General features: G+C 44.0%; 2 protein-coding genes and 1 long non-coding RNA gene across 6 annotated transcripts in view; 1 reads left to right on the top strand and 2 right to left on the bottom strand.

Moving 5' to 3' along the window:
* Nucleotides 1-4,094, bottom strand: cox6b2 (cytochrome c oxidase subunit 6B2). Its single transcript, XM_086039267.1, has 5 exons — nt 4,031-4,094; nt 2,762-2,826; nt 2,180-2,294; nt 920-1,020; nt 1-312 (listed from the first exon to the last, which is right to left on the bottom strand). The coding sequence occupies exons 3-5, from the start codon at nt 2,283-2,285 to the stop codon at nt 259-261; spliced, it is 261 nt and encodes an 86-aa protein (XP_085895393.1). The 5' UTR covers nt 2,286-2,294; nt 2,762-2,826; nt 4,031-4,094; the 3' UTR covers nt 1-258.
* A 139-nt stretch (nt 4,095-4,233) lies between these two features.
* Nucleotides 4,234-19,674, top strand: rasip1 (Ras interacting protein 1). Of its 3 annotated transcripts, XM_086039240.1 has the most exons (16): nt 4,234-4,493; nt 5,042-5,163; nt 6,760-7,211; nt 8,970-9,230; nt 9,300-9,547; nt 11,656-11,820; nt 12,311-12,515; nt 13,550-13,848; nt 14,034-14,195; nt 15,210-15,250; nt 15,499-15,653; nt 16,609-16,721; nt 16,803-17,091; nt 18,692-18,855; nt 18,921-19,062; nt 19,269-19,674. In XM_086039240.1, the coding sequence occupies exons 2-16, from the start codon at nt 5,042-5,044 to the stop codon at nt 19,445-19,447; spliced, it is 2,997 nt and encodes a 998-aa protein (XP_085895366.1). In that variant the 5' UTR covers nt 4,234-4,493; the 3' UTR covers nt 19,448-19,674. The 3 variants fall into 3 exon arrangements, 2 of the variants coding, with proteins under 2 accessions (XP_085895366.1, XP_085895365.1); XR_015087969.1 differs by having other exon boundaries at nt 8,970-9,547; nt 18,724-18,855; nt 19,269-19,417; XM_086039239.1 differs by having other exon boundaries at nt 8,970-9,547.
* Nucleotides 19,675-19,991: 317 nt separating this feature from the next.
* The window catches only part of LOC147143206 (uncharacterized), a 52,579-nt gene continuing 48,300 nt past the window's right edge, over nt 19,992-24,270 (bottom strand). The window contains exon 8 of one of the 2 annotated variants that reach the window (XR_015087976.1): nt 19,992-20,402. This is a non-coding gene — a long non-coding RNA (uncharacterized LOC147143206). Of the gene's footprint in view, nt 20,403-22,115; nt 22,255-24,270 lie in introns of those variants that run through there. The other variant, XR_015087975.1, reaches the window with a different exon arrangement.

The following is a 24,270-nucleotide window of genomic DNA, read 5'->3' as shown; positions in this document are numbered from 1 at the left end:
TTAAATGTGCACTGTTTTTATTGAATAAACAATGCAGAATAGGAGGTGACTATACATATTGGGAAAAACAAACCTTTGCCCTTGGTGTACAGGTTTAAAAGTTGTGAATTTGAATCTTAAATTAACACCAGTAATTCCACTGAAGTCATCGTCTTGGTGATGATGTGGGGACTGTTGAAGATGTTCTACACAACACTACAGAGGGAACTGTAACAAAAACGGCCTGCAAAAGTATTGACGGATAATAGCAGTCATATTTTAGATTTTTCCAGGGAAACTTCCATTCTCTATCTGCTCGTCCCATTTGGCAACCTGCAGGACAAATGAAAACAAATCATTAACATTAGCTGGTCACATCTTGAGGTACGGCCACTCAATCTCAAACAAAATAATTGAAAATTCAGACCTTCATAATGTCACGATATTAAATTGGGGGAAAATGCAACTTAAAAAAACAAAAAAGTAAAAAAAAAAAAATCAACTATTCTTTAACAACGCCTCTGTGTACAGTAGTATTAAAACTTCATTCTTTTAACTATTTTTTAATATTAGGAATTAAGTGTCACAATACCACAATTGTAACACTTGCCTTCATATGACTATTCTCCTTTTCATTTTTTTTTTTAAATCTCAAAACAATCTGTAACCTTTTCTTTATAATACTTACACGTCTTGTGATGTGTATTTTCTCATATTACAACTTCAACAATTCCCCCGTTGTAGTTCTGCATATCTTACTCTTTTAACCGTATTTGAAAACCATAGAAATTGTAATCTCGCTATTTCGCATTCTCTTTCAGTGTTGTTCTACTACTCATTCTAACGAAAACAAACAGACAAAAATATATAAACGTGATAATGACATGGCGAACCAAAATGTAAGGAGTAAGCCTCCTATTATCCAACGTGTACAACTTACCCAGCTCATAGGACAAAGACTTTTGTACACCCTCTGGTACCACTCGCAGGGAGCCACATCCTGGTCTTTGGCCGACAAGGCCTTGTTGCACCTGTGGAAGTCTGTGCAAAAAATTGAGAATATTTCTATTATTAATTTGACTGTAATCCCACATGGGGAAATTCAATTTACACTCATGTATAGAAGATAGGTCCCAAAAGTCGCACTAGACTTGCTTTTTTTGGTTCAGGTATAATTCGAACAGATGTAAGACCAACATCAGCAATTCACATCTTGGGCTTTGCAGTTTTTGTCAGCATATCGAACCTTGCGAATTTTGTCAAAATTGTGGAAATATGGCTGTTTTTTTTTCAATAATATTGCATAATAGCAGTCACCTTAAATGAATGGAAAAATATAGATATTCCATGTGATCGGAATCGGCATGGCCGATCTCACTCATGCATGATCGGTATCGGTTGTCATAAAACCTCATCGGAACATCCCTAGTAGAGGCCTTTCGCTGCGTGGTTTGTCAAGAACAGCTCCTGTTTTGAGAGACTTGCCATTGTATAACATGTTGAAGTGGTGTGACAGCCATAAAGCTTCCCAAAGTGGTGCTGAATTAAAGAACTTGCTTGCCACTGTCCATTGGTGAGTCACGGACAAGGGAATGATATGCTTACATAATTGCTCCCATCAGTCCGAATAATAAGTGAATCAAAATGAGGGAGGGGAAAAGGACATTTAACACACCTTGGTTGTATAACAACAAACACACACACACAGGCATGCAAGGAGTGGTCAGCGCGAAAGGGGTGCACAGAAAACAGCGCAGCACCTTTCGAGCTGGAGGTTTGGGGAAGGTGCCTTGCTCAAGAGAACTTCGACAACAATCAGGAAGCAGTAATTCCAAAACCTACAACTACAACAACTAGTTGCCTTTTTGTTGTTTTTCTATATTTTGTCCGCTGGAGTACTTAAACAACGATCCTTTGGTTTCAGGTTCCCTTATAGATGAGCTACTGCTGCCCCCAAAGAAATAAGAAATCAATAACACCTATTTTTTTTATGTTCGTATGACAAGCACAACCCAATCAAACATACATATAAGAATCAAGATCAATAGTCGATCAAGTGAAGGTCAGACTTGCAGCATTTGCACACACTGCGTTTAAAAGCATGCAACATTAAAACCAATCCATTATTTGACTCCACATAATTAACTTCAAAAGAGATAGAGGCACTGTATAAATATGTCCTAATTGTGCATCGGCTCACCCAAGTAGTTCTGGAAGCAGTTGCGGGTCTGGTTGGTGTTGGGGAAGCGGGCGTCGAAGGGCGCAGTCCTGTAGTTTTTGATCTTCTCCTCAATTGTCTCAGACATATTTGCGTGCTTCGGATATGATGGTGACACGTTACTTCAACAAGACACTGAATGCATTTTTAAAATCGGAGCAAGAGCGCTTCGATGTGACCTCGGCTGAAGCGCTACATTAGCGGCTAAGCTATAAATAAACCAACAACCAGTCAATAGTTACTACCGATAACACTCGGTCACCCTTTGATATTACTGTATAGATACAAATAACATAAACCACAATGAATGGTTACTTTAGTGGAAAAAGCAAAACACATTTAAAATGAAAACTACGCACGCAAGTTAGCATGGTTAGCCGAGGAGAATGCTAATACATAGATGCTAACGCTCAAGCTCGTTGGACATTTATGAGCGGGAGTGACAGGTATTAGCATGACAGCAATTGCTGCTTATCCCTACAGTATTTAGTGACTCGGTATATAGTCTACAAAAGACCCAATGTATGCAGAAAGAGACACATTTCAAAGTGAAGTCGAGCTAACCTTGAGTGCTTTTCAGCAGTGTCCTCTCCGGAAAGACGTCCTTCCTGTACTGCGCGCAAAGCATGCTGGGAAAAGGGTCGGGACATCAGGAGCGGGCGGGGGGCGGGGTGCAATAAATAAATAAAAATCAAGATTGCCTCTCAAACACACTACTGAAATGCACTCGCAGTCTCACACACACTACTGAAACTCAAGTAATTGTTGTTGTTCTTCACACAGCCAAACAACTCAACGTTATTTACAGGACACTTTAAAAACAACCATCGCTGAATGCATACAAAGTGCTGTAAAACAAAGCCAGTTAAAACAATACATTAATAACAAAAAAACAGTAAACACTATAAAACATTAAAGGGTGTAGAGACTCATGCTGAGCCAAACACCATAGAATAAAAATGTGTTTTAAGACGCGTTTTGAAAATGGACAGAGAGGGGGCTTGCGGGAGGTCATCCTAAAGAGAGGGAACTGCAACGGAAAAGCTCAGAGAGGTCAGGAGGTGTGAGACCATTTAAAGATTTGAAAACATATAAGAATTTTAAAATGTGATTGTGAATGTGAAAGGAGGCCAGAATTGGAGTTATGTGCTCCCTCCTACAAACAATTATTTTTAATGCACTGAAAAAAAGCATATTGTCTTGTTAAATTATGGTATATATTGTTATAGTTAGGAAATACAAATTCAAAAGAAATTTGTGTACACGTATTATCAGGCCAAATCCTCTTGGCCTTCTTTCCTCCGCCATGCAGGAAATAAGAATGTTGCTAACATTAGGATGACTGTTGTCACTTTGCTAGTCTCTATTAAAAAAAATAAAAATAAATGTTGCTTAAATTGTCGGAAAAGTCAACTAATATGTATGTATTTATGTATATATATATATATATATATATAACTATAATGTATATAGAAATGTCGCAAAATTGTTAACACAGAGGACACGTATCGTACTGCTCGTCCACATGTGTCCACGTAAAGTAAACCTACAACTTTCAAAATAAAAGCACCCCATATTTGATGTTTTATACCCAACCAGAGACTGTGGGCGGGCCGAATGTGGCTCCTGGGCCATACTTTGCCAAGATCTGCTATAACGGGTGGAGAACCCGGAAGAAGTACATGCCACTGCTATGACCCTCGCAAACCTTCAAAGGTCACAGATGTCTACCGCTAACTTTCTGTCTCGCTGTGTATGACTTCCCCCACATCCTCTTTCCTGTAAAAACAAACAAGCGAAGATGGTCCAGTGTTCAGAGTCCCTCCAATTAACCTTAAATGTAGACAGGAATGACTGATTGGAATCCACTGTGTGTGTCTCGAAGGTCCAAGTGACTGTTCCCACTTCTCCCGCTTTCATAGTCGTTCCTTCTCTCCCGCTCTCAGTCAGGATATAGGTGTTGTCCACTGCAAAGGAAGGAAATTCTGTCACTTAGAACAATGGGCCTGTTTCTCTATCTATAGACTCAGAGAGGCCGAGGGCTGCGGAGAACGAGGATAGCTTGTCCGAGCCGTCGGGGCAAAAGTGAATTCAAAGTATTTTATACTTTGCAGAAGAATGTGCTCATGGATGGCAGGAGTTAAAGAAGCACACGCGTAGCTGTGCGACGGACTGAAAAATGGAATTTTGTCACAGGGAAAGGAAAATACTGAGGATTGTTAGATTACTTTGAATTGCGTATTTGCTTTTAGGGTACTAAAAAAAAAAACTACACGAGGATCAGAAGTTCCTGTGGGTGAGTCTCGAGTCCTTTTTTTTCGACCACGTCATTTTAAAGTTGTCTTGTATGTTGGGATTTTATTTTTGTACATTTTCAATAGAATGGTCATTTAAAATGTCTTTCTCTGTCTAAAAGCAAACACAATCCACTTTAGAACATGAACGATGAGAACATCTTAAGGTGTTACCACAAATGCTTTCAGATTTGACAGCCTGAAATTTATTTTGATGGGAATTGGATAAAATGGCGGCGAGGTGACTTTCTGGTGGGGACACATCCCTTCCAGCTGGACCCGAAATCCAGCGAAAGGAAGCATCCTGTTGAAAATGTTGTCTTTTTCAGGAACTGCATTTGGCGTGATTTGGTCATGTTTATTTCCACATGTTGAGAGCTCACAGTCTGTTCATCCTGTTGATATATCGCGACGCTGACATCATCCTATTGTTACATTGTTTCATTTCTGGCACTAGTGACACGCCGTCACGCAGTATCCGGGTGTAACTATTGCATTTTTTCTTTTTTAGGATTTGAACGTGTTGTTTTTGTCCTTGTTTGCATGTCAGATGGAGGGGTCAGGCAGTCCTCGTGTCAGAAAGCTCCATTTCCCAGTAGGTCTTTGGATCAATTCCCCCAGGAAACATTTTGCAAAGCTGGGGCGTCGCTGGCCCAGCGCTGTCTCTGTCAAGTGAGTCTACTGAGGATTGGATTATTTTTCTGTTATCTGCCAGTTACCGCAACTAAATTGGGCAAAATGTGTTCCATCGTGCAACATGGTGGACCCAACCTATATTGAGCCAAGACTTTTTTTTTTTTAATCTATCCATCCATTTACTATACCGCTTATCCTCCTTTGGGTTGTGGGTGAGCTGGAGCCTGGCCTTGCTGAATTTGGGCGAGAGGCAGCGTAAACTCAATTTTGGACTAATCACCAGCCAATCGCAGGGCACACATAACAAGCAACCAAATCGTGGCACACCACCAAAGAAAAATACTCTGAAAAAAAAATGATGGTTGAACATGCTCCCAAATTAAGTACCCAATGTGAAATTATAAATTGAACACAAAACAAATATACTGGCAGGAACTGAAAGAGGATAAACACAAATATCTTAAAGTTTAGTCCAGACTAGTCGAGGGTTTACCCTGTCACTTGCCGAAAATCTGAGATGCAGCTCACCCGTGAGCCTAATCAGGATAAGCGCAATTGAAAATGATGGGTGGATGATTTTCTTTCGAGTAAATGTAAGGCAATAGCAATTTACAGTAAGCACTGGAATGAATAAATGAATGAATGAATGAGCTCTCTACTTGTATTGTATGTCTTGACTTCTCATCTTAATTTCGCCTGTGTTTATACTCGAAACGTTACATCAACTAACCAAGGGTCGACAGATGGACAGTATCCTATGGCTATAATCTAGATTATCTGTCATAAATAAAATAATTCGTCAACTGCCCGTTAGCACTTCTGCCTCACGATCTGATTTGAGTTCACATCTCGGTTGGAACACCATTTGTCTCTCTAAAAACAAGCATGTTTCATTGATAGAAGATTGTCAAGCGGAAGTCAACCCAAACATATTTTTTTCAAGAATATGTTCTATGCAGGCCCGCTAGTTGAAACACGGCATTCTGATAAATATTGCGTTTGTGGATTAAGAGTTAATCCACACGCTTTTAGCCATCTCCGGGGGCGGCCATTTTGTCACTTGTCGAATGAAAATGACATCACAAATGCTGAGTGCTCAGGTAACGACTGATCAGAGCTCACCTGTTTTCTGAAGATGAGCCGTGATTGGTCGTTACCTGAGCAGTTGTGATGTCATTTTCAGTAGACAGAAGTGACAAAATGGCCGCCCGCAGTGATAGCAAAAAACAGGTGGATTATCTGTTATTCCACAAACGCAATATTGATCAGAATGCCTTGTTTCGACTAGTGGGCCTGCATAGAACATATTCTTGAAAAAAATATGTTTGGGTTGACCTCTGCGTGAAATTGTCAATAAGGTTAGGGTTGAATGTGGGTGTGATTGTGTCCTGTGATTAACTGGCAACCAATCAGGTGGCACCCTACTTCTTGGCCAGAATCAGCTGGGATAGGCTCCAGGTCACGCTCTAGAAAACAGATGGCTGTATGGTGTTCCACTGTCACTTCCAGTGTATCCTTCCCCGTTTGTAGCCTTGCCCATTTTATTTTGGGCCTTGTTGTTTGTCCCTGTTTAGCCAGTCATAATTCACAGCTGACCGGTCCCTTCCTCTTCCCCTCTCGTGTTGCTTCCAGGTCGACCACCAGCTCTGACGCGGCCTCCCTTCACGAGGCCCCCTCCGTTCCTTCCTCCTCCCTTTCTAACTCAACTCCCTCGCTGGCTTCCCCAAACCCGTCGCCGTCTCCTTCCCCGGCCTTCCTCAGGCCTCGGCCCGCTGCGCCCCAGTCGCGCACCAAGCGCCTTTCTCACCTCTTCCTGCGGGGGCGCTCCAACAGCGACCGGGACCGGGCGGTGGGGGAGAGGGAGAGAGAGCTTTGGGCCCACTCGGGGGTATCCTCCACTCACCACTACATACCCCCGACTACTTCTTCTGCCCCGGGCCTGATCAAAATCTACGGGGATGCGCTGTCCAGCGGCGCTAACTACCGCTCCCTGCTGGCCAACGTTCACTCCACGGCCAGACAGCTCATCGCACAGGTTATCACTCGCTACACCGAGAGAGAGCGGGAGGAGACAGATGATGCAGGTACAAGAGTGAGGAAATACTCTTGATATGATCCATTTGGAGTCATTGTTTGCGCAAACAATCCAAGCCAGTTGGGAATGACATAGGCGGCTTGACTCAAGTCAGACTTAAGACGATGATTTTAGGACTCGCTAGGCTAAAACTTGTATAAGACATGACTTGGCCTGATATTCATGAGACTCAACTTGACTTGGGCTCGAATTTGAAAATCTGCATTTTTGCCACTTGTTTGGTTTCAAAAATCCGAGCAAGCCATCAGTAGGCTAGAGTGCTTTATGTCACGATAAAAGCCACAAAGCCAGGTAAATTATGTTAACATCACAATTTAGCGAGATGCAAAAGAATTTACGAAGCTTCATGTCGGTAACTAACACAAGTAGAGATACAGGGGAAAGCTTGCTAAAAAAAAAAAAAAAAAACAGTACAGACCAGCATGGTTTGTTGTGTTTTTGTGCTGGTCTACCAGCTACTTGCTGGTCTTTCAGGATGAACTTAAAAAAAAAAGAAAAAAGATTCAGTTCTTTTTGCGCAACTTCCTGTTCTCAAACAAGGAGCTAAAAAATTCATGGATCAATAGATTTCCTGGTTCGATTAGAACGGGTATTCAAACAATCCTCTTTATCATTATGTTCACATTTTGACATCATGATGACAAAGATGACACCTAACAATTGATTAACAGTACCTCACCACTGGAAGGCTTCAAACAGGAAATTCTCAGAGGGAAGTGGAAGAGCGTAGTGTCATCAGCAGGTTGCAACAGAGATACAGAGAGACTGGAAGAGTCACTGAAAGACACAGAATTGGACGTCCTTTGGAAACTGAAAAAAAAATCGACATTCAGCTTCTTTTCAGAGATCAGCAAGATGTGCAAAAAGTATTGAAACACGAAACAGTTGGACGTGCATTCAAAAGTTTAGAGAAGTTCAGTTCACCTGTAACGCATTACAGGCGTAACCATGGTTACAATGCATTTATAGGTTCAAGTTTTTGTTAGTAGTCACTGGTTTGACTGAGCAAGATTATGACTTGATTTATGCCGACCTGAAGCTCAAAGGGGAAGTTAACCCAAACATATTTTTTTCAAGAATATGTTCTATGCAAGCCCACTAGTTGAAACAAGGCATTCTGATAAATATTGCGTTTGTGGATTAAGACTTAATCCACACGTTTTGATCCATCCCTGGGGACGGCCATTTTGTCATTTCTGTCAACTGAAAATGACATCACAAATGCCCAGGGCTCAGGTAACGACCAATCACGGCTGACCTGTTTTCTGAGGATGACCTGTGATTGGTCGTTACCTTAGCCCTGAGAAGTTGTGAAGTCATTTTCAGTTGACAGAAGTGACAAAATGGCCGCCCCACGGATACAATACAATACGATAGAATACAATTTTATTTATATAGCGCATTTCATAACAGCTAGAGCTGTAACAAAGCACTTTACAAACAATACAATACATAGAACAAAAACAATAAAAGGCTGTGATACATGTATTAATAAATATAGACATAAATGGCTAAAAACGAGTGCATTTTCCTGCTTAACTCATATTCCACAAACGCAATATTAATCAGAATCCGGTGTCTCAACTAGTGGGCCTGCTGGGAACATATTCTTGAAAAAAAAAATGTGTTTGCGTTGATTTCCCACTTTTAGGGGTTGATATTTATTGGACTTTTCTGTGACTTAGTTCCACCTCTGACATAATGTAAACATAAACAGCACCCCCACCCTTCCTCCATTACCTTCCAGTTCTCCAGAAACACATCCCCGAGGACTTCCTGCTCTGTGATGTCATCGGGAAGCCCATTCAGCAGCCAGATGGAGCCATCAAGTGGGAGACGGAGTGTCGGAGAAATGTAGCCCCGTGGGAGTGCCCCTTGTTGTTGGCGGACATGTGGAGGCCCAAGGACGGATTCGAGCGGCGCTTTGAAATTCAGAGGAAGGAAGACTACGAAAGAGAGGAGAGGGAGCGCGAGAGAGAGCGGGAGAGGGAGGGCGAGAGCTACCACGGTATGCCGAGCTTATCGGAAGCCCCGGTGACGCCGTGTGGCGCTCATCCACGGATTGTCTGGCCAACAGGTGTGCGCTGGAGGCGAAGCAGGATGTCGTCAGGGGGCGCGGCGGAGGAGGCCGAGCGCGGCCACCGCGGAAGGAACTCGGAGCTCAGGAGGAGCATCAGCGACATGAACCTCAGCCTGAGGCGCCGCCAAGGCAACCATGTGACCAATGACCCGCGTGGAGGCGGCAGCCGGCCGGCCAACAACAACAATGGGGCGGTGCAGGACAGGAAGAACATTGTGAGCATGATCAACCCGCAGCAAGGAGAGGTGAGGGAAAACCCCATCAGAACAATTTCTCAAATTCTTTGAAGTGTGAAAGTTTTGTCTGCGGTTCATGTGACACCCAATTGCCTGGGATGTGTAGAAGTCACTTTTGTAGAGAGCCAATAGAGAACCAAGCGCGAACCAAGTACGCACTAGTACTCTAGCGCTTGTAGCGCAGTGGAACACAGACCAAATGTGTCCTGTAGGGGGCGGTATTGTCCACTGTCTTCTGAGTTGCCCTTGTGCTAGATGACACGCAATCTGAACCTGCAACAAAAACTCATGTTATTAAATGAGAGTTAGTACACACCTGCCACCATTTAAAATGCCTCTGATTAACCCCAAATAAAGTTAAGATGTTCTGGTAGGATTTTCCTGACATGTTTTTTTTACTCACATTACACAGCACAAGCAGTGTCCAATAGTATCAGGAGGACAAGGGTACAAAATCATTTCCAAGGTATTAAATATACCATGGAAGAGAATCATCAGCAAGTGGAGAATATTTGGCACAACATTGACATCACTGAGAGCTGGATGTCCCTCCAAAAACGGATGAGTTCAGCTGTTCTAGTAGGCCTTTCCTGACATGTTCACTTAGAGGCCGAAGCCTATAGAGGGTTTCTGCTAACACTGACTGCTATTTGGAACTGTTCATAATTCCCTCGACCTTGACTGAGGACTCAGTTCCAGTTGAAGAAAAACCGCCACAAAGCATGTTGCTTGCTGTATATGGTTCTGTTGTCTTTTGATTATGAGCAGTGTCATGTTTGCACCATGTACACTTTTTGGAATTATGGCCAAAGAGTTGAAACTTGGTTTCATCGGACCATAACACGTTTTCTCACATGCGTTTGGGAGATTTCAAATTTTTTTTGTTTTTAAGATAAAGCTTCCATCAAACCACCCTCACCGATAGCCCTGACATCGAAGGAAGATGGGAGATTGCTGTCACATGTACTCGCCAGAAATTCCGGCAGCTCCCTCAGAGTTGTTGTCGGCCTCTTGGCAGCATCCCTGGCCAGTTTCCTTCTTATCTTTTCCTTAATTTTGGAGGCACGTCCAGTTGTTGGTGATGTCGCTGTTGTGCGATATTTTCTCCACTTGATGATGACTGACTGTCTTTTCTCAGTGTTCCATATTTTGGATTCCTTGGAATTTCTTTTGTAGCCCTTTCCTGAATGATCCCTTTGAACAATGAGATCCCTCTGCAGAAGCTCTCTGCGGACCGGCTTTTGCTGGAAGACGTGACTACAAAATTATCAGGAACCGCCAACTAGAACAGCTGCACTTTATTAATCAGAAACACTTTGATGGAACTATGGTGGCAGGTGTGCGATGACTCCCATTTGACACAAGTTTTAATGAACACAGCTAATTATGAGAGCTTGCACACCAGGGTTATAACAGTTTGGGATTTTTCCTTAGAGTTTATTTCATTTTGACTTTGTTTTTTAAATTGAGTTAGTTTAAATTTGTTTTTAGAGCAGGTTTGTTAGTTTTTTTTTATTAGTTTTTACTTTTTTGAGAATGCTTCATTTTGGTTTAGTTTTTATTAGTTTTAGTATTTTTTTTAAGTCATTGAGTGTTTGTCAAGTGTAAGATAAAAAAAGAAACAAAGTATTGTGTAATGAAGACTGTGATTGTAGACTAATGACTACGATTCTTAAACGACTGTTTGACCTTGCTTTTCATTTTTTGATTTTACTTCACCTCTCAAAAACATTAGAATTTTTTTTCAGGCGAGCTGTCGATGTTTTTCGGTTACCGTACATTAATGCTGGATAAAGTTTTCAAATGATTTATAATGAGAAACTTCCTTATCCTAATGAGAAAGTTTCTCGTTAGCATGAGAACGTTTCTCGTTAGCATGAGAACGTTTCTCGTTAGCATGAGAAAGTTTCTCGTTAGGATGAGAAAGTTTCTCATTAGGACGAGAAGCTTTTCTCATTAGGATGAGTGACATATTTCTTTTCAACAGGGGTGTGTAGACTTTTTATATCTGAAGTACATGCATAAACAAACACATGCTCATAAAAACCTCCTTGTTTGTATTTATCCATGAATGGTTGTCTAACTCTAATTTGGTTATTTTTTGTCAACATGTTCAGATTAGAGCATCAAAGGCGGAGGCAAAGGTCGGGTGGACGCACCAGCCGCCCGAGGAGGAAAAGAACTACTCCAACTGTGACCTGGAGCTGATGTCCCAAAGTTTGATCCTTCCGCCTACGGACCGGCCCTACTTCCTGTTGCTGCAGGGTTACGACCAGAGCAAGGCAAGACACGCTAGCAGATGCTATCGCACTCCCAAACAGCCGCGCGACCGCGGACGAACCCCACGTAGCAACGTGGACGCCGTAAGCACAACACCGGGATGATGAATAAAACGGGGCGCGACGTAAATACGTGCGCACGCCCAGGTCATGACATCATACCTGCATGATCTTAATCGCCGCATACCATCTGCATTTCCATTTCGACACCAGCCTCTCCCACCCAGCGTTTGACTCAAAACATCTGCGGACGAGCACAATGCCCGGACAACACACACTCCAGAAACACAAGAGGCTGTGCGCACATCACTCCATCTTGCACAATGACCTCACACAGGTCCTCTTTGTAGCAAACTGTGACACACTTTGTTATAATATCAACTGCCTTCTGTTCGCCTCGATATCTGATGGAGGCTTGATGTAAACCGCCAGACCCCCCAGACGTCGCTCACCTTTTTTCCGCCGCCGCTGTTTTTTTTTTTTTCCCCTTTAGGATTTTGTTTTGTACATTATGGCGGGACATACGCACGTGTTTGGGAGAAAGGCCACAATGCGGGAGCGCGAGAAGGACAAAGAGAGAGAGAGGAAGGGGAAGAAGCCTCTCAAGGTGGACACGTTCCTGTCGGCGCCTGACCTCTTGGCCCGACACTTGCTTGTGAGGAGGGATTCCGCCGTTCCCGAGACACCCGCTGGGAAAGGTACATGCGGCGTCACGACAGGGGAATCGATGCGCGACAAGCGGGGTAGTAGTTGAGGGTGAATTATTTTTAAAAAGAAAGAAAAAAAAAAAAAATCAGCCTCTGGTTGTTTATAGCCACTCCCAGTTAAAATGACATAAAACAGGGAAAATTACACGTCGTGTATTTAAAACACCCACGGCTTTGTCTTGGGGAAGTCAGTTTAGCTTAATGCTAACGCAAAAAGCCTTAAACGCATAGCATCACTGTTGCGGTGATGTAAGCCTTTTAAGCAACGGATATTTGAAGATAAAACAGCAGCGCCGCATATACAAATGAAATAACAATACTCACAGGCATGTATTCCTTATCCTCTGCAAAGAAGGGCTAATTGAGAAGCAGTAATAGCCTGTCAAGGTTATTATAGTTAACAAAAACTAACGAAAACAACAATTAAAAAATATTTTTGTTAACAAAATAAAATAAGAACAAAAATGCTTTTAGAAAATGAAAAGAATTGAAACTAGACTGCAAAACTAAAAATAACTAAAATTATAGCGAACATGAGCTTTTGTCGTTGTCAATTAATTTCATTTCAAATGTACTAATTTCAGTCTTGCTGAACATCTGTACAGAAGAAGGAAGTCATTTGCAAAATTGCTACTTTACTTTCTTACACAATACTTAATTCTTTACATTCAATTTAACTCATTCGCTGCCATTGACAAATGTACTTGTCTTTTCACAGTCCAGCCATTCAATCCTAGGAATTTATTTGCATTCACATTCCTTCAAACGTTAGGGTAAAAGAGGGTCCGAAAATGTCTGGCAGTGAATGAGTTAATTACGTCATTACTGTATATTTTTTATAAATTACAATTTCATAGAGAGCTATTTTATTATTACAAAGTAATTTTGTTGTCGTTGTTTCGGGAGGCTGCAAAGATGATTTGCGATTTTTTGGGGGGTCCTAACTGCCCAAAGGAAATATAAAACGCAAACATTGTCTATTCGTCGTAAAGGGATACTGTATTCTACTTTCATCTTCCTTCCAGCCTTGATACGACCTTTCCGAGGAGGTGCCGTCACGCACAACGGCGTGGCTCTTTACAGGGAGACCGTCCTAAAACCGGGCGACGTCATCGGTCTCGGGGAGCATTTCCTCTTTTTGTACCGCGACCCTCGAGTCAGCCCGGCTCCTCCGTTGGCATTGACGCTGCCGTGGCACTCGGACGGCTCGCACCCCTGCTGCTCCTCGGGGTTGGCCGACAAGCAGGAGGCGCTGAGGCACTACCTGGGGTCGGCGGAATCCGTTCTCCAGTTCCATCCTCGGCACGCCGATGCCTTGCTGCAGGTGAGGTGGGAAACGTCGACAGTGCCGTGCAAAAGTACTGGGCCACTGCTACCTCTGTTCACAGTAATCATTTTTGGAAGAACCTAAATATCAGGAACATTATGCTATTATATTGCTGGTGAGAATCTGAACCGACCTTTTTTCTAGACAAATAACCTAGATTGTGTCACTCGACGGTCTATTAGGAGATACTATCGAAAAACTCCTCCCCCGACTCCGGAGGAGGGCCTTTGGCGCCGGCCTACCTGCTGTCAATCATGATCGACCACGCGTCCAAGCGCCTCGACCCTGCGCTCACGCCACAGATATTACTCAAGGCGGCCAATCAAATCAAAGACATTGTCTGGGTAAGTCACGTCGAATGGGTTCTATTTTGGAAGACGGGCGCACGTACGCCTGGCGTTAAAAAAAACGCCGCGGCTTCGTTTTCATGCCGGGGCTAGTCTAGTTTACCGTATTTGGGAATTTGTCACACGCAGACGCACGATTGTGACGGGAAAGCGGTCTCCAAGTACCCACTTTACAGCGGCCAACTTTACATCATCGGCAAGTGGAGATCTTGCAGTCAACGTGCTTTGCATGAACTCCAGTGAGCCGGGCCGTCGTGCTTCGGCCATGTGCGCCGCGCGCCTCAACAGCGCTGAATTTAAAGAGAACGAGATCGGCCGCTTCAATTGGCTGGGAATCAAGCCGGCTCCGTTCGCTCCCACAACGGCGCAAACACCCATGTCTACCTGCAATCTGTCTACGAGAATACAAAATAAAGGAAAAAACTCCAGGATTTTCACACAGTCAGACACGCACTTTGCGCTTGACTTGCCCCGGGCACGACAGTATGTTTCATTCCAGTGATTACATACACCCAAAGGCCACATTATTAGGTACGCCCGATGACGTAGCTGACACGGTCGCGCGCTGTACGCCGCGTATTTGTAGCGTATCGACGGTTTTCTATAACTCTGACTGCGGCAGAATTACATCAACACTGAGCATGATCGTTTTTGCCGAGGCAGAACACTTGATCCAAAACACGTATCGTGTCTCACCGGATGATGTGGCCTTGTTTTTCCAGTTTGAAAAAAAGGATAGCAGGTGCTGTCAGTAAGCGCGCAGCTCGAGGTGGCCGCGTTGCCCGAGACAGACGCAGACACGCAGCGTGCCCGTCATTGTGGCCTGCTAAGTTATGGAGCAGGAGCAGCGATGAGCTGATGTCACTCCCTTGTGTTGCTGGAAAATGTGCTGTAATGGTGCTGGCCGCAGGGCCCGACTCCTGCCGCTGCTCCACCACCTCCACACTAAGCCGAGATGTCTCTCTCTCTCTCTCTCTCTCTCCTCTCTTCTGTCTCCAAATCTCTTCGCAGGATAACATTAAGGAATTCGGGGATAAGCATCCCACGCAAAAGTAAGACCATTTTTTTTTTTTTTTTGTTCCAACCTCATGTTTGCTTCATTTAGCGGCCTCGCGCTAAGCGATTCATGATACATTTGTCCTTGCGCTGTTATGACTGCGCTACATTTTTGTGGTATGATGAAAGCAAGTTGCAAATTTGAGCCGGGTAAAAATAACCCCGTCTGTTATTATTCAAGCCGGCGAAGTTTCAAAATTATGTAAGGAACTCATTTTGGAATGGCATTACCTGTTGTGTCCAGTTCCAGTGAGCCAGAAAGCGAGATTAGCACAGCCAATGTCCAGAAGTTGTCGTCGGACCTTAGACCCCTGATGTTCTGGATGTCCAATGCCACCGAGCTGCTCAACTTCTTTCAGGTTAAAGTGGAAATCATGGAGAAAGAGTGGGAATTTGAAGGTGAGGATCATGAGAAAACAAACTCAAAATCTGTCAATTTGTGGGATGTAGCCGAATCCGCGACGGCTCGCACTCAATCACAAGGTGCATACGAACAAACATTCACACTGACTGCTGTTTGGAACTGTTCATAATTCCCTCGACTTAAACTATACCACTATATTCCCGCGTGCGTTTGAAACCTAGTTTTGAACTTTTTGGGCCATAATTCTAAAAGGTATTTTTGGCGCAGACACAACACATCGGACCTACAGTGAAGCATCGCAGTTAAAAGAGGGGGGGGTGCACACTTGTGCAATCACTTCATCTCAGTTGTTTATTTCTACTCTCCTTGAAAAAAAAAAAAAAAATTATACAATTCATTAATGTTAGACAAAGTCGTGAAATGATTTATCTTGTTCTCATTTTATTCATACCACAAAAACCTGGCAATTAAAAAGGGGTGTGTAGACTTCGTATACACACTGCGGATGGTTTCGCAGTCACAACGGCGCTCTGAGGCGAACCATAACTACGATGCGGCCCGCGACAAAAATGACTTTGACAACCCTGATTTAGGGTGTTCGAATTTTGAGGTTGAATTGTGGCTTATTGTGTAATTGGACTAATTGCGAAAAAAAAAAAAAAAAAAAAATACTCCTCAAGCATGAATGGCACTGAGTAGAGCCCACATCGACACCAAGGCCAACACTCTATCATGTGCCTGTTTGTCATTAGGATTCATGCGTTATCCAATACCAAATGAAGGAAGATGTCAAAAAAGTGCAAATGTCAGCAAAGTTACCATTCCTGGATGCACACCAAAATGTCATGCGTTTGTACTTGATTCATGCCCAGTACATCATTGACAAAGCAGTTTTTGTCAACGTCACGCCTATAGCTGAGGTAATGATGAATTCAGCGGCAAAAGTATCGCCTCATTTTTAATCTGTCCTCATGCTTGTTCCTAACACAGCCCCGGGGGATCCAGTGTTGACAGCCGACATGGACACGTGCTCAGAAGCTCTTGCGCAACTGGATGAGGTCATCATGCACACCTTCCAGCAGTGCGTCTATCACCTGACAAAGGTAAACCGACCACCAACGTCAACGTTATTCATCCCGTCTTGCGTCCAAATGAACTCACTTCCTGCCGTGCCTGTCCACAAGACCCTCTACTCGCTCCTTCCCGCCCTGCTGGACACCAACCCTTTCTCCACAGGGGAGAAGGAGAAGGAGAAGGTTGCGGCGGCGGGAGCGGAGGGGGAGGAGAAAGGACAAGAGGAGGTGGACGACGTCTCCGCCCTGCCGCCCAAAGTGGCCGGGTTGGTGGAAGTGTATCGCTCTTCCCTCATGCTCTCCCGGGAAGCTTGCCTTTCCCCGCCGCTCACCTCTCAAACCTTCGGCTACCTCTTCTTCTTCACCAACACCTCTTTGCTCAACACCTTGTTGGAGAGAGGTGAGGAATCAATCCGCGTATCGTTTGTTCTTTCCTTTGCTGATTTTTTTGGGACTTACATATTATGTAGATAAAACAACCAAACAACGGTGTCTTAAGAAACGCCTGCTAGCTTAATGCTAAGCATGCTAGCCGTTGGCATGCTAAAAGTTAGCATCAATATGTTTCAGTTGTAGAAATATAATATAACAATACTCGCAGGTATATATATATATAAAAAAAAAAAAGGCTGATTTTTTTTTAACTTTTTTGTTTCAATTTTAGGCTCACATCCAAAATACAAAATGAAAAAACAGGCCACAGTATTGAGTTTGAATTTAAAGTAGGGATAGACCGATTATCCGCACCGACATTTTTCTTTTTGACGAATATCGGCATCTGCCTTTTTTTAGACTCTGCTGGCCGATATTAAAATCAATTTAAAACTGTGGAAATCAAAACAAAGATATGTTGAAAGCTGAACATTTCTGTCATTTTAAAATTTTCATTTACTGGAGAAAACTACATGGAGCTATTCTTTAAGTTTTCCTTTATCCTTTTTAAGACAATCCTGGGTGCTCCCTTAACTTTTTGTTAGAATTTTGTAACAGAGATGTATAATGTCAAAAATTTCTTGTAATAATGATTTTTTTTGAAAATCACTATCATGCTAACCTGAAACATTGTTCAATAAACATGCTTAAAGACATTACAACAACATTTTTCTTGAGATTCTGATGCCAATATTTTCCTTTTCACTGAAAATGAATATCGGCTCCAAATATCGGTTATCGGCCTCCTTGACTACTAATAATCGGTATCGGTGTCGGCCCTGAAAAAAGCATATCGGCCTATCTCTAGTTTACAGTGAATTCAGAGATTTGTTTGTAAATACATGAAACATGTCTGAAGGTAATTTCTGAAAATATGCAAAGGTTGACCACCACGCATTACTGAACAATGGAGATTAGGGCCGTGCACGAATTGGTGGTGACTCGGACGCGAATACGGCTGAATGGGAATTTTGGATTCGAGTCAGAACGGGTCATAGCATTGTCGCATCACAGAGGAATGTAGACTGGCCAAACACTCACGTCTCAGTATGTGTGACGTATGTAATGTCGGTGGGAGGTGCGAAAAGGGCGCTGCCTTTGGAATTGTATCGGAAGATTTAGCCGGCTGATAAGCATGAACTTCAGTGGATGGAGGCCTTCGTCTTTGTTGGCCTCTCACGTCGTCACAGCAGCATACGAAGCAAGTTTGGCATGTGGACGACAGCCAGGTGTCATTCTTCTTTCAACCTTTGCCCAACGATACACGATGAACTGTGTGTATATCTTCCTTGAAGCTAACGTGTTTACTAATGCTCCTTACCAAAATTCCAGCTCACCTTTAACTCAATCAATGAAATGCTACAATGAAACTCAGTCCAATGGCTCGTTTTTCAAACAAATAACAAATAACGAAATAATCGGTCACTTTTTGTTTGATTTCCTAGTGCTGATTGAAAACGGAAGGAATGAATCCGCATGGATTGAAAGTGAACTGTCATCCCACGATGAGATGTTCATAGAGCATTTTTAAAAAAAAAAAAACAACTTTCTGTTGTGTTTTTTCAAAGATGGACTGTTTTCTTGGTCCCGAGCCGTGCAGATCCGTACAAACTTGGACCTGGTCCTGGACTGGCTCCAGGGGGCGGGACTTGGGGACATTGCCTCCGAGTTCATGAAGAAGCTGTCAGTCATAGTCAACTTTTTATGTATACCGAAGACCCGTCTCATTCAGGTAACGCGACTTTGCCATTCTTGCCCGTTTGGATCTCCTGCGGAACTTTTGCTTTTCTTTTCTAGTCCTCCTGGAACAGTCTACAAGAGGATCACGCCTTGCTAAGCCCTGCCCAACTGCACCACCTCCTCACTCATTATAAACTGGGACCAACTAGAGCCCCCCCACCCTCCTGGGCTCCCCCACCTGGCACGGTGCTAAGCGGAGGTAATAAATTTATACATACTATAAACTGCTGGCCTAAACACATCAGAAGTGGTGACGTACAGTGCACTTACAACCTAAATTCAAATGAAATTGTATTACTTCATTCCCAGCAGGCAATTTGTTTTGTATAGCTGTGCTGAGGGCCTTTTATACAAATAGATGATACACAATGTTTTACGTTTCTCTCCCACTTGTTGACATTGTAGACATATTTGAAAGCTTCCTGGACCACCCTCCTCTCATCCTACCAAACGAGACCCCTCGCCTTGACCTCTCCCAGCCAGTGCCCAGCTCGGACCTCCAAAAGGAAGTGACGCGCCTTCGCACCTTCTTGTGGGGGCTCGACCAGGACGAGCTTCCCGCCAATCAGAGGACTCGGCTTTGAGCCGGCCCGGAATTGAGATTTACGGTTGTCGCATGAAATAAAACAAACAAACTTCGCCACATTTCCATATCAATTCATGTAATCGTTTTCGATTTTTCCAAGTACTGTAAGAGGACTGCGTTATTTTGATTCCCCGAAAAGCCTTTGGAGCAACATTTTAAATGTCCGTCTTACGAAATTGTATCAAGTAAAACTCCTTGTTTTTAATAAAAGTCTCCCATCTGCAATCGCTGTATGATTTTTTTTTTGGGGGGGGGGCAATCCTCTCGCAAACAAAAGCCTCTGGTGGGTAAGCAGGGCTTTGAAATACTCAGACAAAAGTATTCCCACAGGGTGGCGCTGCAGGACCCATTCCCCCTCTTCGATGAAATGATGAGTCTGCATGTAGAATTGCTTGACTAAGGAGGCCATCATACTTGTACATAATCACCACCGCCAAAGGCGCAGCTCTCATTTCCTGTAATAATGGTCGCATTTTACGTTGGCTCATGACTCAAGGCAACAAACGATGATCAGACAAAGTCCCCACCGATGCAAGTTATCGTAAAAAAAAAAAAGAATAAAAAAAAAAAAAAGGTCAGTGCTTAAAAGTGCAGAGGCGAATTTTAATTTCCCTTCAATTGATGTGACACATTCGAGTGCTTTCCCATTTCATTGATGTGGTGAAGTCCCCTGATGATGTCCGAGCACTGAGGGCAGACAGGTGGTGCCGGTATCATGGAGTCAAATGACTAACAGCGTGGCATGGACTTGCTGCTGCACCCGGTCTCTGTCATATCCAGTTAAGTCCACATACTTATCAAGCACGAGGCCAAAGAAAACAGTGCATCAGCGTCTCTGTTTGGAGGCTGAAGCCCTCTGACGTCTCTGCAAAGTTATTGTTCTGCAATGCTGGCTTCCATCCAGACCGGTTTCCTCTCTTCCGGTCAGCTCCTCGCATGATTACGGTAAAAAGCTGAAAAAAAAGAACGTCACTATCGCCCAGAGACTCCATCAGCCACACTGCTTACATCATCACTGTTGTCCCCCCCCCCCACCCCACCTCGGTCTCATCTCCCCAGTATTCTCACTGCAGACGTCCAAAAACACAGAGGCACCCCTGTGGTTGGCTTAATCAATTAAGTCGCAAACCTTTCGGGTCCAGGGGCTACTTGCAGGGAAGAAATCTTATAAACGCTTTATAATCTTTACGTTGATGAAAATGAGTGCCTTCTACACCCCTAAATGTCATGTTTTTTTTTTTGGTTTCAACTTGATTTGTTAACATAAAGGAACTCAACAAAATTCCGTTGAATTAAATGTGTTGCTCTAACAACAGAGCTGTGAATCGACTAGTTTATAGAGTTAGTTTATAAAAGCGCAGTGGTTTGTGTCATTGTTGCTGACTTTGCGATTTGGTTGTGATATTTAATGAGTTTTCCGACTGCCCGAGGGAATATTTTTCAAATTCGCGAGTTTTACTACCAGAAAAAGAAGGATCATTTTAACTGTCAGGTTTGGGTGTGGTTCCAAATCTCACAATAAGCAGCAGTATGGCAAATCGTAAGCAATTCATAAAAAAAAAAAAAAAGAGTCTTCAAGCTGTTTAATGCCACTCTCATTGAAGTTCATCAAACTAAACATAGCACAAAGAGAATTACATATTAAGTATATAAAACAACCAAACAATGGTGTCTTAAGAAACGCCTGCTAGCTTAATGCTAAACATGCTAGCCATTGGCATGCTAAACGTTAGCATCAATAAAGGTTCAGTTGTAGAAATATAATATAACAATACTCACAGGTATATATTCTTCATCCTTTATGAAAAACGAAATATTAATATAAATTAATATTAAAGTACAGCATCTAACTGAGTCACTTGCAATAGCGGTAGAAGAAGCACTATTCTGTTTCACGTGTCTCCATGACTATTATACCGCCTCCCGGTGGCCAAAGCGGGAACACCAGAAAGAGCAGCGCATTTAATTGAATTGACAACATTCAATCAAAATGTTTAATTATTGCCATTATATTTAATTATGTTATCACTCAATAATTTTACAACTTACAACATTAGAGAGTGCTATTTTTCCTTATAAAAAGACACACTCATTTTTTTTTTTTCTTTTTTGGGAAGGTGGGAAGGGATTAATGGAAGATGATTTGAGACAAGAGTGGTCACGGAGCAAATTAAGCTCTTATTTCAAGCCGCCATGGCGCTGTAATAACATATTGCAAATTATTTTGTGGACCCCAAGTTACAGTTTGAGAAGCAGTGATTAGGCGATCATATTAATTAGCATGCCTTTGTACGGCAATTTCCACTTTCCAGTCATGCCACACAGATGTAGGCCGTAAGACGTATAATTCGACACAGGTGGAGCCTCAGACTGGCCCTTTGCTAATTGTTTGATGTTTTTTGCACTACTGTGAGCACCGTCTGACTGGGATTAAGCGTGTGACACACAAGCGCTTCCTGTGATCCAACACAGACGACATGTCATGCACACTTTCACCCCGGAATTGCGCCACCACACCAGCCTCACGCACGCACCGGGGGCCGTCTTTTTTTCGCCCAGGTGCACAGTCACCCACACCTGTTGTTTTGCCGTTTCTCTGTAATTAGCCCTGCACAATTACCATCGCCGGCTGCGGGGAGAGGAGGACGTGCGGGGGTGGGGGGGGGGGGTGTTACGGGGGCCGCCTGAAGACAATGGAGCAGTTCTTCTCCCCCTATCATCTCCCTTTTTCCTTCTCTGGGCCCGCAGTCGAGTAATGAAAGATTCTTCCACTCTTCAAAGAGACGGAGTTTCCTACGAAAACAGCTGAGTCAGAGGAGAAAAGAGAAAAGGATGAAAAGAGGAGGGAAACAGTAGGGAGGCGAGAAACGCAACGCTGCTGTGAGGCCCGACCAACCGCACTGGCGGTGTTGCGCGCACGCGCACGGGAGTCACGATCGGGAACCCGTAATGGCGTAATCCTGCGCACTTAACACTAAAAGCTACCATTTGGCAAAGGCTCCCTATTTGTAATCTGGCAACATTTTACCTGAGCCCTACGTCACCCCGGAGCCGGCAGTGTAAGGACGTTTTTCAAATCATACGTCAGGGCCACTGATGGAGGCTGCGAGACTATCAGGAAATTGGATTGGAAAGTGTGTGGGCTCTTCTCGCTCCAAAGCAGTCATCATTACCACACATTGTGGAACCTTAAACGTGATGTGGACTTAAATTGTTTTTGTATCATGGCCTCATCCAGAAGCGGGTAGGGGGCGGGCTGCATCACTATGGAGTCTGGCTCCGTGTAAATGGGGGGGGAAAAAAAAAGAAAAAAAAAAAAAGTCTTTTGGGTCTCATAGTGAAAATATTTGAAGAGTCTGGCTGTATCAGACGCAGTCAGACGGCCAGAGAGTGGAACATTGTTCACAGCTGAGTCCTGTGTAAAGGTGAGGTAGGAAACACAGGAGCAGGGGGGGGGGGAGATTCTCTGTTAGTTCACAGACTGGCACGGACACAGACCGAGGGTGTAGACAGACTGCTCTTGAAGGCCGGCGAGGGAAATAGGTCACGTTCAGCCAGACGTACAAACAGGCAGCGTGGAGGAAAGCCTTCAAGGTTGCGGATCCGATTCTTTTTTGCATCACCCAAACGTGAACATATAAGCGCAAACACGTAGTTCCTTTCCTAGCATGTCCCCGACTCGAAAGGTGTCCGCAGACACACGTCGGGGTATAAAGAAGCCCTGTGAGGTCAGATCCGGCCTCGCAGTCTCACCACTAGCGCCAAACCGCTGTGCCCTGCTCCAGCTCCCCAACTGGCGGCTTTATGTCCTGAGGACCGTCGTTTGGGGCAGGGCCAGAGGTGCCACCAATATGGGACGCCGGGTGTTTTTCTCAGCTCTACCTTTACCCTCCGTCCCTCGACCTGTGGGCCCGCGGGTAGGGGCCTTATTCCATCCAGTCCGGAGCTTCTGTCAGACGCCTGTTCCATTTTGCGTCACGGTGTTGACTGAGCGGACCCCACACTTAACTCCCATAGAGCTGTGGAGCTGCGCCGGAGCCGGGGGTTAGCGTGGCCTCGTGTTCAAGCGTGGTAATCTGATGGTCGTGTTTATTTTATGTAGCCTTCCTTTGATGGAGCAAAAAAAAAAAAAAAAAAAAGTCTTTGGGCTTTTTGTTTCGACAGTTTCACTGCCAGGTCAGAGGTGCTCGCCGTGGTAACTGTCAGGAAGAATAATATTTGCCCTTATATTCGCTCCAAACAGGCTTTTTTCCATATTAGTGTCAGGGATACTCTTTGGGGTTTTCTGCACGTCGGAGGTAAAAAGGTGGCAGGGAGGAGGCCCCCACCGAAACAACGTTGCTCCCTGGGGGAAAATCGAGGTGTTCCACGGGTCGTCCCCCGGGGGGGGGGCCCGCTCTCGTACAACTCTTGGTGGATCCTTCACCTTCAACTGTGGCCGCCACATATCGACCGTATACATACAAACTGTAGGTCTGAGTAGCTAAGGAAAACACATGCAAAAACACAGGAAAAACTCTCCCGCCTACTCGGCCGCCCCCGAGCTCCGCCTCAGCTGTCAGTCGTCCAAACTTCCCAGGGGCTCTTTTCAAATGCGGTTACCTAAAAACAGAGTTACCTTTGCCCGCCTGCCGCCGCCTCTCACTGCCTCCCCTCAAAAGTCACACACACGCAACCGCCCGCTCGCCGCCTTGCGTCAGCTGTTTCAGATGGGTCGAAAAGCCGGGGAACCGCACTATGTCATTACGTGAGGTTTTGACCCATAAGTTAAACCGAGGCAGGAGCCTTCACATTCACAGAATCAGAATCCCGACCCCAATT

This window comes from Filicampus tigris, chromosome 8, assembly GCF_054856515.1.
Source record: "Filicampus tigris isolate MCC_2025a chromosome 8, RoL_Ftig_1.0, whole genome shotgun sequence".
Lineage (NCBI taxonomy): Eukaryota > Metazoa > Chordata > Actinopteri > Syngnathiformes > Syngnathidae > Filicampus > Filicampus tigris.
This window is presented reverse-complemented; position numbering and strand designations above follow the sequence as displayed.

Coding starts and splice junctions, on each gene's coding strand:
- cox6b2 (XM_086039267.1), bottom strand. CDS start 2,285: ATGTCTGAGACAATTGAGGAGAAGATCAAAAACTACAGGACTGCGCCC. Junction 1,021..2,179: donor CTGCTTCCAGAACTACTTGG/GTGAGCCGATGC, acceptor TTTTTTGCACAG/ACTTCCACAGGTGCAACAAG. Junction 313..919: donor GTCTTTGTCCTATGAGCTGG/GTAAGTTGTACA, acceptor TTTGTCCTGCAG/GTTGCCAAATGGGACGAGCA.
- rasip1 (XM_086039239.1), top strand. CDS start 5,042: ATGGAGGGGTCAGGCAGTCCTCGTGTCAGAAAGCTCCATTTCCCAGTA. Junction 15,654..16,608: donor GAAAGAGTGGGAATTTGAAG/GTGAGGATCATG, acceptor TTCCTAACACAG/CCCCGGGGGATCCAGTGTTG. Junction 18,856..18,920: donor CGAAGACCCGTCTCATTCAG/GTAACGCGACTT, acceptor TTTCTTTTCTAG/TCCTCCTGGAACAGTCTACA.